We start from the raw sequence: 13,482 nt of genomic DNA, 5'->3' as shown, positions 1-13,482 counted from the left end.
TGTTGAGAACTGAGCAAGTGCTGGGTTGGTACTTTAAGGTTCCAACTTCCCTTCCCCTGAATGTAACTGTAACTTCTAAACTCTGAGTCGATAAATTTTTGAGATGAATGCATTTTCTAATAGTACACCAAAAATCCTATCTACACAACACATACTTACGGTCCCATGTATGGCATAAGCATTAACAGAGGGATAATCCTGCTCTCAAAGAGATTATTCTCCTCCATTTGGGAGCATCTTAAGACAATTTTTTCAGAAGAGAATAACAGACAGGCTTTATTGAGTCCAGGTCCATGTAAACGCACATTGGTCCTGCAGAATATCATTATATCTTAAAATGTCTATTAAGCATCATAGTGATGAAAGTACCAAACTGAAATGTATCCATAAAATTAGCTAATTAATAAGAAATGTAATAGCCTATCCAATGATTAATGAAATAACCTTAAGTAAGAATAATTAGGTGTCCATGTATCTATGCAGAGTGTTTAATATGTGACCGTATTTGTGTAAAGAAGCAAAGATAAGGTTATCAATATATCTGTGACTGATAACAGCCTATGAGAAAACAGTTTCATACAAATGGCAGGTCCAATATTAATGCCACATACAGAAGGACACATGGAAGAAAAGGCTTTGGTAAATCATTACTCTGGTATGTCTGGACAGGAGTTTGAAATTCAAAGCAGGAAAAACTGAACGTGTAGTATAAAATTGTATTTATTGGGGTTTTATGCAATTGAAAACAAAAGGCCATGTAGAAGGTAATGCACCAGAAGCAGAGTGCAGTCATCTCCAGCAGTTTCTTTGATTGGCAAGATATATCCAGTTCCTTGGACACTGCATTAAAGCATACGTGTTTGTTTATAACTGTTAAAAAAAAGAGCATACACAAGTTGTTTGTCTCACATATGTTTAGCCAGACATTAGCTAAAAACTGCCCTTCCTGTTGCCCCTTTCCCAGTACCAGATGCAGGGACGAGTCAGTGGAAGTGGAGCAGACATAGGCACAACAACCTAATTCCCTCCACGAGGGAAGTAGCCGGGGACAAGGAGGGGGAAGGGGAGACAAAAACATTTTACACAAGAAGATTGAGTGCACGAGATTGAGACATCTGTCAGGGCTGGAAGTTAGTACATTTGCTTTTATTACAGCAAATAATGTTGGTACTGCAACAGTTTATGCTTAAAGCAGTGCAGCCTGTGAGCACAAGTAAGTAGGCATGACAGTATCCTGATTTTTAGGTCATATTCCACAGGAAATAGAACTGGTAAAGTCTGGCATAAATGTAATGCTTGTTTTCATTTAGTACAGAGAACAGGAAGAGAGAGAACCTAGAGCTGCACCTCTAATGTACTTTCAGTTATAGAATGAAAACCCACTTCTAAATAAAGCACTTCAAAGCATTTCAAATTCCATAGATTTGACCCATCTAGAGTAACCCAAATTATCAGTGGGAAGCTTTTGGAAGTGAGGAAATAGGCACAAAAAAGGATTGCAACATAAGTATCGTCCCTGAAAATATGTTCTGCTAACTCTCCCTGTCAGATGCTACAATGAAGCTTGGGTTGTACTGTCAAAGAAAGCCCAGTTAAAACTTTCTTTACCCTATTTCATTTAAATGGGACTGACTGAAGAATATAAATTGACTCCATACACAACACAACTTAACCAGTAATCCACCTACTTTGGTACATATTTCCTGCATTTACCCTAAAAACCCTTAACAAGTAATTATCAAGAGGAGTCAGCAGAGATTTTATATCCAAGCATAGCCAGCCATCACACAGGTCCTTACAAACATCCCTTCTGCATTAGAGTGCACTAGTAGTTACTGTAAATGCTCACAGTTACTACATTTGGTCATGTATGGGTTAGATAGGATACAGCTGTTTAATCAGCTGCACATTTATTTACATATAATATAAAATTATATACACAAATTTATATAGGGGATTAGTTCAGTACAAAGAGGTGAGAAGTATCTGCACATCTTCTGTTGCAATGCTAAATACACCACCACTGGACATGCTCTCTCTTCAGGATGGAAATCCCTTGCAGTTCAATATTCAGAAATGAATTATTTCACCTAAGTGCCAATGAAATTAATGATTTTGTACAGCTTCTTACAGAGTTGTCGCAAAGAGCTTAGCACTGATTGAATGCACTGTGATTTATAAGCATCATTTGAAAAATCCATTACTCCTCCTGAAAGAAGTGCCTCTTCACACAGATTAGTACGCTTTTCTCATAGACTGAGAGCAAGGGCACTATCTTCTATCAATTCTATAAAATGTCAACTTTCTTCTGCTACATTTCCTTCGTAAACAAGGCTTAATTTTATATTTTCACCAGTGGCAAATTTCAGCATTTGGCGTTAAAGAATAGCTGTTGGCCAAATGCTTTTTTTTTTTTTTTTTTTTTTTTTTTCAGCTAACAAGCAATGAGTATTGGAAATGAGATGGAGAGGTGATACAGCAGATGTGTGGAATCATAAGGCATTGGGACCAATCATTCTCTTTGTGTCCAGGCTGAAAGCAAAAGGTGCTTTCTCCTGGAATAGGCAGCTGACTAACACACCCACTACCACAGCATATTAGGGCCGATGATACTTGGGAAAAGCTGAGGTGAGGGCTAGGTCATTTTCACAGAAAGAAAATTCCATTCAGGTTTACAAATGTGCAGAAACTACCTTGGTTGGGATGTCTCAAGCTGAAAATAGTCAAACACCAAGAATCCATGAGGGAAAATTTCTCGTATGTTTGCCCTGCTCTTACACTCATCCAGGGTGTATGCTTTTAGCTTCTGTGAGAAGGATATGGGGCTAGATGGGACATTGGTCTGCTGCAATACCTACTCTGGCTCTTACAGATAACACCTGTGCCAAGTGAGCTGTGTGATATTTTCCCCCAAGTGTTTTGTTAGCTGATATCTCTGCTTCCATGCTGTTCAGACCTGCAGCAGGATTTTGAACAATCAGCTGGACAGAGAGCCCCACTCCTCACTACAGCAGTATTCCCATTATTTACAGTTCAACACTCAGTGTGGAGCAGGGATTGCTCAGACAAATTCTTATCATTAAAGCACTGCAGAGCAAGTTTCTCCAAGCTATCTACATGGACACTGAAGCCCATAAGGTTCTAAATCAAACTCATGCACTTTAAAAGAAAAATGCAGACTCTGGAAATCATTGATTTTTTCTTTTTCAGCATGCAGCTAGAAGTTTGTTTTCAAGAATGAACTGAGCCATGAAGTAAAATAAAAAGGCTCATTCTGCTGCGTGTCAATCTGCTGGCATAGTTAAGATGGAATTTAAGAGATTCCTAACTCATCTGTTTCCCAATACTTTAAAGCCTTCCAGGAAAGCCTAAGCCTTCTGCTGACCCAGCAACTCATGAAAATCTGTAAGGATGATAAACTGTCATTAATATTTGATAAATGGACAGACCCAACCATAGCCAGCCATTTACAGCTTATTAATAATTTGCTCTAGTGTACTGTAAGACAACTGCTGATACCAATTCTTTGTATAAAAGTGAACACCAACAAAACTCATCCATTTCTAAATTGGAATGACTTTCATTTGAAAAAGTAGTTCATGACCATTAATCCAGAAGGTCAGTGGTTATAAATGAACTCTTGCTGGACACTTAACTGAAATGCAATTCATTATGCTGCATAAAAATCTAAAAATTTAGCAGCCAAAGATATTCAAGGACTCTATCTTTGCCACTGGTGCTCTGAGTAGTCTAATAGCTAATATTTTAATACTCAGCTCTCTGCAATAGAAAGTCTATGATTAAGATTATTCAATATCACTATTCCTCTTCAATAGGTAGGGACACATCTAATTTCTCTGACAAGAATACCTTTATCACATATGCTTCTTTTCTTTTACATCACAGCTATAGACTGAAGTATGCAGAAAATTTTGGACTTAGCCATACACAAGCCTTCAAAATTTCCCTCTTTCCAGACCCAGTTTGCTGACATCAGTTAAAAGATCTTCCTGTGAACTGCGAAAAAATGGTCATTTACTGCAGCAATTTTTTAAAATGTTTTTGTTCTTAAACTTTAACATGATTTTTAATTCTTAAATAAAAGCCAAACGTTTCCATGTCAATGTTTTTGATGTTTCCATATTTCATATGTTCTCTAAATCATGGATTAAGTTAGCAAACAACTGTAGGTTTATGACACAGGTGGGGGGGGATTACCTTTGGAGATCTGGGGTTTTTGCAGGTGTTAGACACTGAAAATTTAACACTTGCCACATCTAAGAGTAACCACAAACTAAGAGACGCAGAAGTGAAAGGCTTCCAATTCCCATTTCCCAGGATCAGAGCTTCCTATATCTACAAAGCACCCACTCAGTGCTGGATGCTGGACTGAAAGGACTGCATCAAGGAACAGAGTCCCATTCTTACAAATGCTTTAATTACTAAATGGAATGGTTTTTCTATTTTTAAAATGCAAGAGCGGCACCATAAGAGAATTCTTAAGCAAAAGCATATGTAGAATTCCCATTCACCTGAAGTTACTTAATAATTAAAATAATATATTTTGGGCGTTGATTTTTCTTTTACTTTTCTTCCTTCCTACAATCAGCTCAGATTTGCCATCTACCACTCCTACACAGATTCAAATAAACATTTATTTATCTTTGACCCCAGACAACCCACACTTCTAAAGCTACATATTAATAGATCACAAAAAGTTGTGCATAGCTATGAAAAGTGATTTTATACCCACAATGCTATTATACTGAGAATCTACTGAACAGCTCCTGGAGTGCAAAGGGATACTTACTGTGAATTTAGAAAGAAATAATTGCTACAAAATCACACATCTAACAGATAAATGATGACATGCTAACTGCTTTCAGACTCAGTATAAGAATAGAAATTGGATGAAGAAATAAATAGTTTTGCATTATAGTTACAGATTAGATGACAAATTTCTTTGCTGATACTGTGGTTTAGTCTGGGGTTTGGTCTCTCTATTGTCAACTCTACTAGTTTCAAAACACAGTAGCATTTCAAGTCAACAAACAAAATGTGTATTTTCTGCAGCTGACTTTAAATTGAATGCAGTGAAAATTAGACCTGGAAAGCACAAGAAGCAAACAGAGGAATGCATGGTGTGATGTCTTCAGCTTCTTTCTGGTTTACCTCTAACAGGGATGAGTTGGATTTTATAACTCTTCAGAATTTACATGAACCTTGTTTGCAGGTTTCATTTCTGCTTTCAGTAACTGCAGTGTGGCTTAAATGATCCAGAGCCAAAACCATGAGGGAAAGGACTGTCCTTTCAGCTCCTTGTTTCAACATTCAGGGAAAGAAAAGGTGGTCTGCAGCCAATGCTGCTGCTACCTGCTTAGTGTCTCAATGACAGATTACAGTCTCTAAGTCTCCATCCCTCAAAGCAGGGATGTATCCTCTACCCTTTTTCTTAGTTTTCTTCTTAATTTTGCAGAAGGCAGAGAAAAATTAGAGAAGATGCATGTTATAATGTCTTTTTTAGAACTCTCTCATTCTGCAAACAGTTCTTGGAAATGTGTTTTTCAAGCAAGCACAAACAACAACTCTCAAATATACTAAGCACTTAAAAATCCTCAAATCCTATGCATCCTTCTTACATATATTATACCTTTAAATAGTATTTTCTAAAATCTCATAGATTTATTATTCCATAATTCCTGGCATACCTAGATTAGCTTTAAGAACTTTAAACAAAATCTTTCTTTGCTGTCATTGCATTTACAAACCTCCCACAATCTCAGCATCAGAAAGTCTGTTATTTTTAAATAAAAGGAACAGAGGAGCTCTACCCAGTAAGTTGAAATAGCCTCCTTAATGGACCACAAAAGTGCAAGTTGTCATAACACTGGAATGCATATGGGTCTCTATCATTTGCCAGATAACATATGTTCTTTCTCTTCCTCTGCTCTTTCAGAGATGACTCTAAAGCAAATAAACATGAATTTTCTAATAAGCCATAAGAGAAAAAAAATTTACTAAAAAGCTACTGACATGACTAAGTCATGACAATGTTCTCTTCAAGATGCAATTACAGGTACATAACTGGTTAGACTTCTCATAAGAATGCATGTGCAGTATAAGAGAATGACATTTACATCACACATTTATACCCTACAAGCTACAGCACACCCCGTCGGGGAAGCAAGTTTAACCTACATATAGCCCCACACATACACAGAATGTACTGTGCTGTAGAACACAAAATAAACACCTTCATTAAGTTCAAAATATGAGTTGAACTGAGAGCTGTCACCATCAACAAATCTTTGCAGAGGCCAGTAAGGGAAATACTCTTTTATGCAGGAGTCTATGGAGGATAAGAAAGAGAATGTGGTGTTTCCACCCCATCTAGGTAAAAAAACACAGTGCAAACTGATGCCAACATGATGTGCTGATTTCTCCTAGTTCAGATAAAGTTTTAGCCTGCTCGGAGACAGAGAGAAAGAGAGAGGAAGAATATTGTCACTTCAGCTAGAAGACAGGAAATCTTGGCAATAGTGTAATTTGGAGATATACTAAAGAGAACCATAACAATGAGTATTGAGAAGCATTACAATCACCAAAACCAGCCTGAAAATAAAACTTATAATCAGAATTAAACCTCTGTTATCAAGGCAGGTCTACAACAAAGCTTTATTTCTTAATTCATTCCTAGGATAAGTGAGTGGCTCAGAAGAGAGACACTTTGTCACCCCTTATCCTTAGGCCCCAGAGGTGCAGTTATCAAAGAGTTGTACATCATCAGATGCTACATCTACCTAAAATTGCCAAGCTCACACCAAAGAGTGCAGAAACAGGACATAATCACCACCATCACTCAACAGTTGATGGACATTTGTAATCACATTGGTCCTTGAGAAAGTATAGTAAGAAAAATAGGAGAGCACCCAATGTGTTCTCACTCATTCCTCTGTCTTTTTCCGTCCCTAGGCCATGCTGAAGATCTTCAGGAAAACAGATTCATATTACGCTGAAAGTTCACCATAGTAACTGATGTCATCCTTAAGGCCAGTGACCATACATGAAGAAACCAGGATGTTGATACATCTGCAAAAATCAAAGCATTACTAAAATGTCTTCAGACATCACATCACACCAAGAGTGCTTCTGCTGCTTCACGTTTAGTTACTGCAAATTACCTTGGTCTACAATTTATCTCTGTTTGTGTTCACTTTTACCTCCCTGTACCTTTTTTTTTAAGCATGCCACCAGTAATGCTTAAATTTTAACAAAGATGTATCTATAACAACTGGTAACAAACCAGAAGTTCAGTATCAAAAACTTGGCAAAAATGTGATAAAGGCTGTTAATGACTTCAAAATTCTACTTACATCTTTCACTGCATACCTTTGCTCTACTTTCTAATGTCTGATAACCCCCTACTTTCCCATTGATTTTCCTTTTCTTCATTTAACTTCCTCCCATTTGTCTGTTCAGATTTCTGATTTCCACCTGTGTTATCTACCCTGAGGATGCAATCATTACATTACCACATTTCTTTTTTATATTAGCTAATGCAAACAAATTCCACTTATTTTTCAGGATGCAGATTCTCCCTTACTGGTCAATCTGCACTGGAAGGAAGAACCTTTTGTCCACAAGGAAAAGCCCAAACACGTGCCTGGAATAAAGCAGTAATTCCAGAAGTGGCTGAAAACTGTATCTTTTAATGCACTGTTAATTCTTCTAATTGGTGAATTCCTATGGACTAGGAGAAACCACTAACACACAGACTCACATGCAAGTTGATCCGTTTCATAAGACTAGCCCATATTATGGGCTACATCTGGGGAGAGTAGGGGGGAAATGAAGATAACTTGAATTATCACAGGAGGAGTTAAAGATTTCCCAGAAGGAAAGAAATCCCCCATTATCAACATGCAGGGAACAAATTGTCTAGTTATTTAGTGGCTGGGCAGAGGCACAGCAAAGCACTAAGGCAGATGGCTCTTGACACACTATGTATGAGGCAATGGTTTGTCACCAGCTGGCCCCCAAGGAAAGGTTACTGATGAACAAGACTACTTCAGGAATGCCCTACTGCAAGAGCCCCTCTGCTTACAGGGGGAAAAGACTAGAGGGTTTAGAAGACTTCCAGGTATCATGATGGTGATGAAAATACAAGACAAATGTTTATCACCACCTCCCAGGTTGTGGAGTAGAGGAAGATGCCTCCTTCAGTATCTTGGTTTGTTTCCAGTTCTCCAGGAGCACCAATAACAGAGTGCATGGTTACCCCCTTTTCATGCCAGCTCTGAAGTACAAGAGCTCACCTGGAGCCAAGATTCATACCACAGACCCTGAAAAAGAGCTTGGCCAAACCAAGAACTATTTTCTACATTTTTATCACTCACTGCAACTCCTAGAGCAACATAAACAAAGCTGCTCTCTTCATGATAGCCCTTCCTGCTCACAGTCTTTGAGTAGAAGGTTTCCTTTTGTGGGGGAAAAGATAAGGGGATAATTGTAAAAGGTGGATATGTTTAAAGTTTAAGCCTGCTACACAATGTAGTATGAAACTTGGACATCACTACGATGATCCTGGATTAACCTGCAAGTAGAACCAGCTTCCTTTCCTGGCAGTCCATAGGATGCTCGTCTGTTGTTCCTCCTGTGTCTGTCTCTCATGCCTCCTTCTCATTCACGTTTGGCTTTATTATCCCAGGTTCATTCATTACCAGGACGTAACTATTTCTTTCTACTCTCTAAACAGGATTATGGCAGCATGGGGACACTTTCAAAATTCAGTGCAGCGTGAGTGATGTACACATACACGACATCACAGTGCATGACACCTGCAGCCCTAGAAAGTCTGTGCTATTAATGCATCAAAACCTACAAGAAAAAAAGAAATTAGCAAAACCACAATCACAGGTTATCTTCTTCAACTTCTTCAAAACGCTCAGGAACCCTTCAGGAGGCGTCTGGCCGCTTAAATCAAAAGCACACGATTGCTATCCATCAGCCCCGCCGTGGAGTCAGGCAGCGGAACGCTCCCCGACGGCGCCTGCCCCGCTGCCTTTCAGCACCACGGACGCCCGCGCCCAGCGCCAGAGGCCGGGGCCGCCCCTCTCTCCTCCCCAGGAGATGGCGAATTCCTAAAATCGCATTATTAATTTTCTTCTAGGCATTCCTGGGGCCACCGGTGCACGACTTTCCCCCTCCCCCCCCCCCCCCCCCCCATGGTGTTGGAGGAAAAAGAAAGCACGGTGATGGGATTTTCTTTTTGGCTTGGGATACTAAATGAAAAGCACCATGAGCTCAACCTTCACAGAGTTTTTATGGATTAAATTGTATTAGAGCTGTACAAATGGTGTACTTCTTGAGCTCAGAGTGAATTTAGACAAAAGAGAAAAAATGATAGAGAAGAAAATGCCTTTTGTTCCAATAAACTACTGTCAGACCCAAAATATCATCAATGACACCTGGTTTGAAAAAAAAAAAAATTAATTCATTAAGTAGGCCACCTGAAGATAAAGACAGTTTGGTTTTTCATCAAATGTACTGAGGAAACACATTGTGGTTCTCCCTAGGTCTCCTCTTTAAGTGCTGGTTTTCCCCAAATTCATCTAAGTTCTGCACAAACTCAGAAACATGTCTACGTTCACCCAGGACCAACTGCTGTGAATTTTCTTCTGATGGAAAAGGCTTTGTTCCGTTCAAAGGTATACATTCTGCAATGCTTTCCCAAGCTGAAAGCAAAAGGGCTCTCGGTCAACCCCTGGCCCTCCAAAACCTCCATTCAACCTCACCGGCAAAGAATAAAGGGAGTTTTATAGATGAGTTGAACATTTTTCTCTATTAGGATTAAGCAGTTTCTGCAAAGGCACGGTGAGTTGATTCACTTCGTTAGCAGAGACCTCGGGAACCATTACAAAGACCCTGAAGTGCACTTTAATTCCAGGACACTGTGGGTTACACTGTCTGCCCTTCCCCCAGGTTCAGTTTGGGTCGTGCTGCCCTCGGGGACGGGTCCTACTGGATCTCCTCTGAGGACCATCTCAAGTCCTCAGAAGTATCACAGCTGGTTTAACTCCGAGATTTAACCAGAGCTGATACTTGATTCCCACTGAGGACCTGAGCTTCTGCGCTCATTACCCACGCTACAAGTGTTACGGGACAAGGGGGACATTTCTAAGGGCACTGGTGAGGATGGCGGTATGAGGGCTGCGCTGATTAACGGAGCTCCCCCGGCCGCGCTCCCCGGCAGTGCTGGGCCGTGCCGGGCAGTGCCGGGCAGTGCTGGGCCGTGCCGGGCAGTGCCGGGCAGTGCTGGGCCGTGCCGGGCAGTGCCGGGCCGTGCTGGGCAGTGCCGGGCCGTGCCGGGCAGTGCCGGGCCGTGATGGGCAGTGCCGGGCCGTGATGGACAGTGCCGGGCTGTGCCGGGCAGTGCCGGGCCGTGATGGACAGTGCCGGGCCGTGCCGGGCCGTGCTGGGCAGTGCCGGGCCGTGCTGGGCAGTGCCGGGCAGTGCCGGGCCGTGCCGGGCCGTGATGGGCAGTGCCGGGCCGTGATGGGCAGTGCCGGGCAGTGCCGGGCCGTGATGGGCAGTGCCGGGCCGTGCCGGGCCGTGCCGGGCCGTGCCGGGCAGTGCCGGGCAGTGCCGGGCCGTGATGGGCAGTGCCGGGCCGTGCCGGGCAGTGCCGGGCAGTGCCGGGCCGTGCCGGGCCGTGCCGGGCCGTGCCGGGCCGCGCGGGGCTCACCTGCAGGAGGCGGCGGCCGCGCGCGGTGTGCTCGGGCAGGCGCGCGCGGTACACGGCGCGCTCGAACCGCGGCTCGTTGTCGTTGGCGTCCTCCACGCGCACGCTGAGGCGGCACGCGGCGGCGCGCGGGGGCACCCCGCCGTCCCGCGCCACCACGCGCAGCTCCAGCGCCGCCTGCCGCTCCCGGTCCAGGCGCGCGCGCGTGCTGACGGCGCCGCTCCGCGCGTCGATGCGCAGCAGGGCCAGGGCGGCCGCGTCGCCCTCCAGCTCGTACCGCACCTCGGCGTTGGGCGAGCCCGGCTCGTCGGCGTCGGAGGCGGTGAGGCGGAGCACGGCGGTGCCGGGGGAGGCGGCCTCCGAGACGGCGGCGCGGTAGTGGGGCTGCGGGAACGCGGGCGCCTCGTCGTTGAGGTCGGCGATGCGCAGCAGCAGCGGCTCCTCGGCGGAGAGCGGCGGCGTGCCGCCGTCCGTGGCCACCAGCCGCAGCTCGTAGAGGTCGCGGCTCTCGCGGTCCAGTGGCCCCGCCACGCAGAGGAAGAAAACGCCGGCCCCGGCCGCCCGCAACGCGAAGGCGCCGTCTCCGCCCAGCAGGGCCAGCGCGATGCCCCCGCCGCCCTCGGCTCCCTCCGTGTCGCCGTCCTCGTCGGCGTCCGAGACGGAGACTCGGGCCACGTAGTCGCCGGGCCGAGCCCCTTCGGAGACCCGCGGACTGCCGGTCTCGGTGAGGTAGAGCAGACGGATGGAGGGCCGGTTGTCGTTCACGTCCAGCACGACCACGGAGACGAGGACGCTGGAGACTTCGGGCTGGGCGCCGCCGTCCCGCGCCTCCACGACCAGGCGGTGTAGGGCCCGCGCCTCGCGGTCCAGCGGGCGGCGGAGGCGCAGGACGCCGCTGCGCTCCTCCACCGCGAAGTAGCCGTCGGGGTCACTCTGCCGGCGATTGATGGCGTACCGCACCTCGCCGTTGGCACCCAGGTCGGGGTCAGTCGCCCGTAGGCGGCAGACGGCGGTGCCCGGCGGCGCGTCCTCCCGCAGCCGCGCCCTGTACTCGCCCCGGCTGAATGCGGGCGCGTTGTCGTTCTCGTCCAGCACCCGCACCAACACCCGCAGGCGGCCGCGTCGCCGCGGGCTGCCGCCGTCCCACGCCTCCACCACCAGCCGGTGGACCTCCGCCCGTTCGCGGTCCAGCCGCCGCAGCAGCACCAGCTCCAGCGGCTCCGGCCGCACATAGCGCAGCTGGAAGAGCGGCGGCTCCCCCGCCGCGCCGCCCTCCCCCAGCAGCGCGTAGCCCTGCGTGCCGAAGCGGCCGGCGTCGGGGTCGCGGGCAGCCGGCAGGCGGAAAGCGGTGCCGGGCGGGCTGAGCTCGGAGATGTTGAGCTGCAGACTGTCCTTCGGGAAGCGTGGCGGGTGGTCGTTCACGTCGGTGACAGCGATCTCCACCTGCACCACCTCGCCGAGCAGCGTGGCCGCCGCGAAGCTGTAGCGCGCCCGCCGCTCCCTGTCCAGCCGCCGCGCCGTGCGGATGATGCCCGTCTCCGGCTGGACGTGGAAGTCCGCCAGCACCGCCGACTCGCCGCTCCCCTCGGACAGCAGGAAGCCACCCGGCGGGTCCGCGCCCGCCGGCAGCCCCGCGCGGATATCGCCCACCAGCGTCTCGGCCGGCAGCCCCTCGTCCACTGCCAGGCTGAGGTTATACACCGGCGCCGCGCCGCCGCCCGCCGCGCACAGCCACAGCGGCACCAGCAGCGCCAGCGCCCATCCCGTCGGGGGAGCGCCGCCCTGCCCGCCCCGGCACCTGCCGGCTCGCAGCCGCCGCGCCATGCTTGGTCGCTAAGCCGGCATCGCGGGCAGCCTGCGCTCTGCTACTCGCCACCGCCAGGCAGGTGCCTCCGCCTCGCCGCCGCGGGAGCAACTCCCGAACGCCGCCGCCGGTGATGGGAAGGACGAGCGTGTGCGAGGGGGCGGGAGAGCGGCTCCCGCCGCCACCGCCCCGCGCAGCCCCCGCCCCGCCGCCCCCCCGCAGCTCTGGGGGCCACCGCCCGCCCACCCACCCGGCGCCCCGCGGCGTCCCCCGCGCACAGACGTGTTGCGCTGGGTCGGGGTGGCGCGGCGCTGCTCCAGTGCCGCTCAGACTCCGGAGAGAGGTCTTCGCCGAAATTGATTCCTCGGGGAATCAGCTGGCTTCCTGCTGATGGGGCAAAGTGTGACTAGCACACGGGCTGCCTCTCGATGCAGAGGCATGGCTTGTGAAAGAGGAGAATTTAAATGAAATAGAAATCTGCGAGGATAAACGAGTTTGCACAATTCAACAAGGATTTGTCTCGCCTTAGTATTCTGGTCCTCATTTTCCATTAAAAGGCTGGCTTGTTATCATAGCACTAGGTCAGTAAATAGCAACTCAGCATGGCAGGAAAGCATTTACCAGAAGTAACCTTTAAGTAGATGCTTTGATCAGCTTCAGCAAGACCAGAACTTCTTTCCTTTACCACTATTCCTAACTCCCATATCTATGTCAGAATGGTCTAAGAATGAATTAGTGCTTCTTCAGTGACACTGAGAATATACAGCATCATAAAAATGCTAAGTACCAACCATCCTTCTATCCATGAAAGCTAAGTACAATACTTCAGTGGTTACCAGTCTCTTACTGTTTCCACTGATACTTTACAAACATCACCTTTCTGACAAGAGTCGAGCAGCTGTTCAGAGAAAAGTAAATACATCGTAGAACAGCCAAG

The 13,482-nt window shown here is 47.0% G+C and overlaps 1 protein-coding gene across 1 annotated transcript in view; it reads right to left on the bottom strand.

Moving 5' to 3' along the window:
- DCHS2 (dachsous cadherin-related 2) overlaps positions 1 to 12,565 on the bottom strand; it is a gene marked incomplete at both ends in the record, with an annotated part of 103,897 nt that extends 91,332 nt beyond the window's left edge. The window contains one exon of the mRNA XM_082281631.1: positions 10,745 to 12,565. Coding sequence (XP_082137757.1) covers positions 10,745 to 12,565 — 1,821 coding nt within the window. The remainder of the gene's footprint in view (positions 1 to 10,744) is intronic.
- Positions 12,566 to 13,482: the final 917 nt, after the last annotated feature.

Source organism: Coloeus monedula, assembly GCF_965178545.1.
Source record: "Coloeus monedula genome assembly, chromosome: 5".
NCBI lineage: Eukaryota > Metazoa > Chordata > Aves > Passeriformes > Corvidae > Coloeus > Coloeus monedula.
This window is presented reverse-complemented; position numbering and strand designations above follow the sequence as displayed.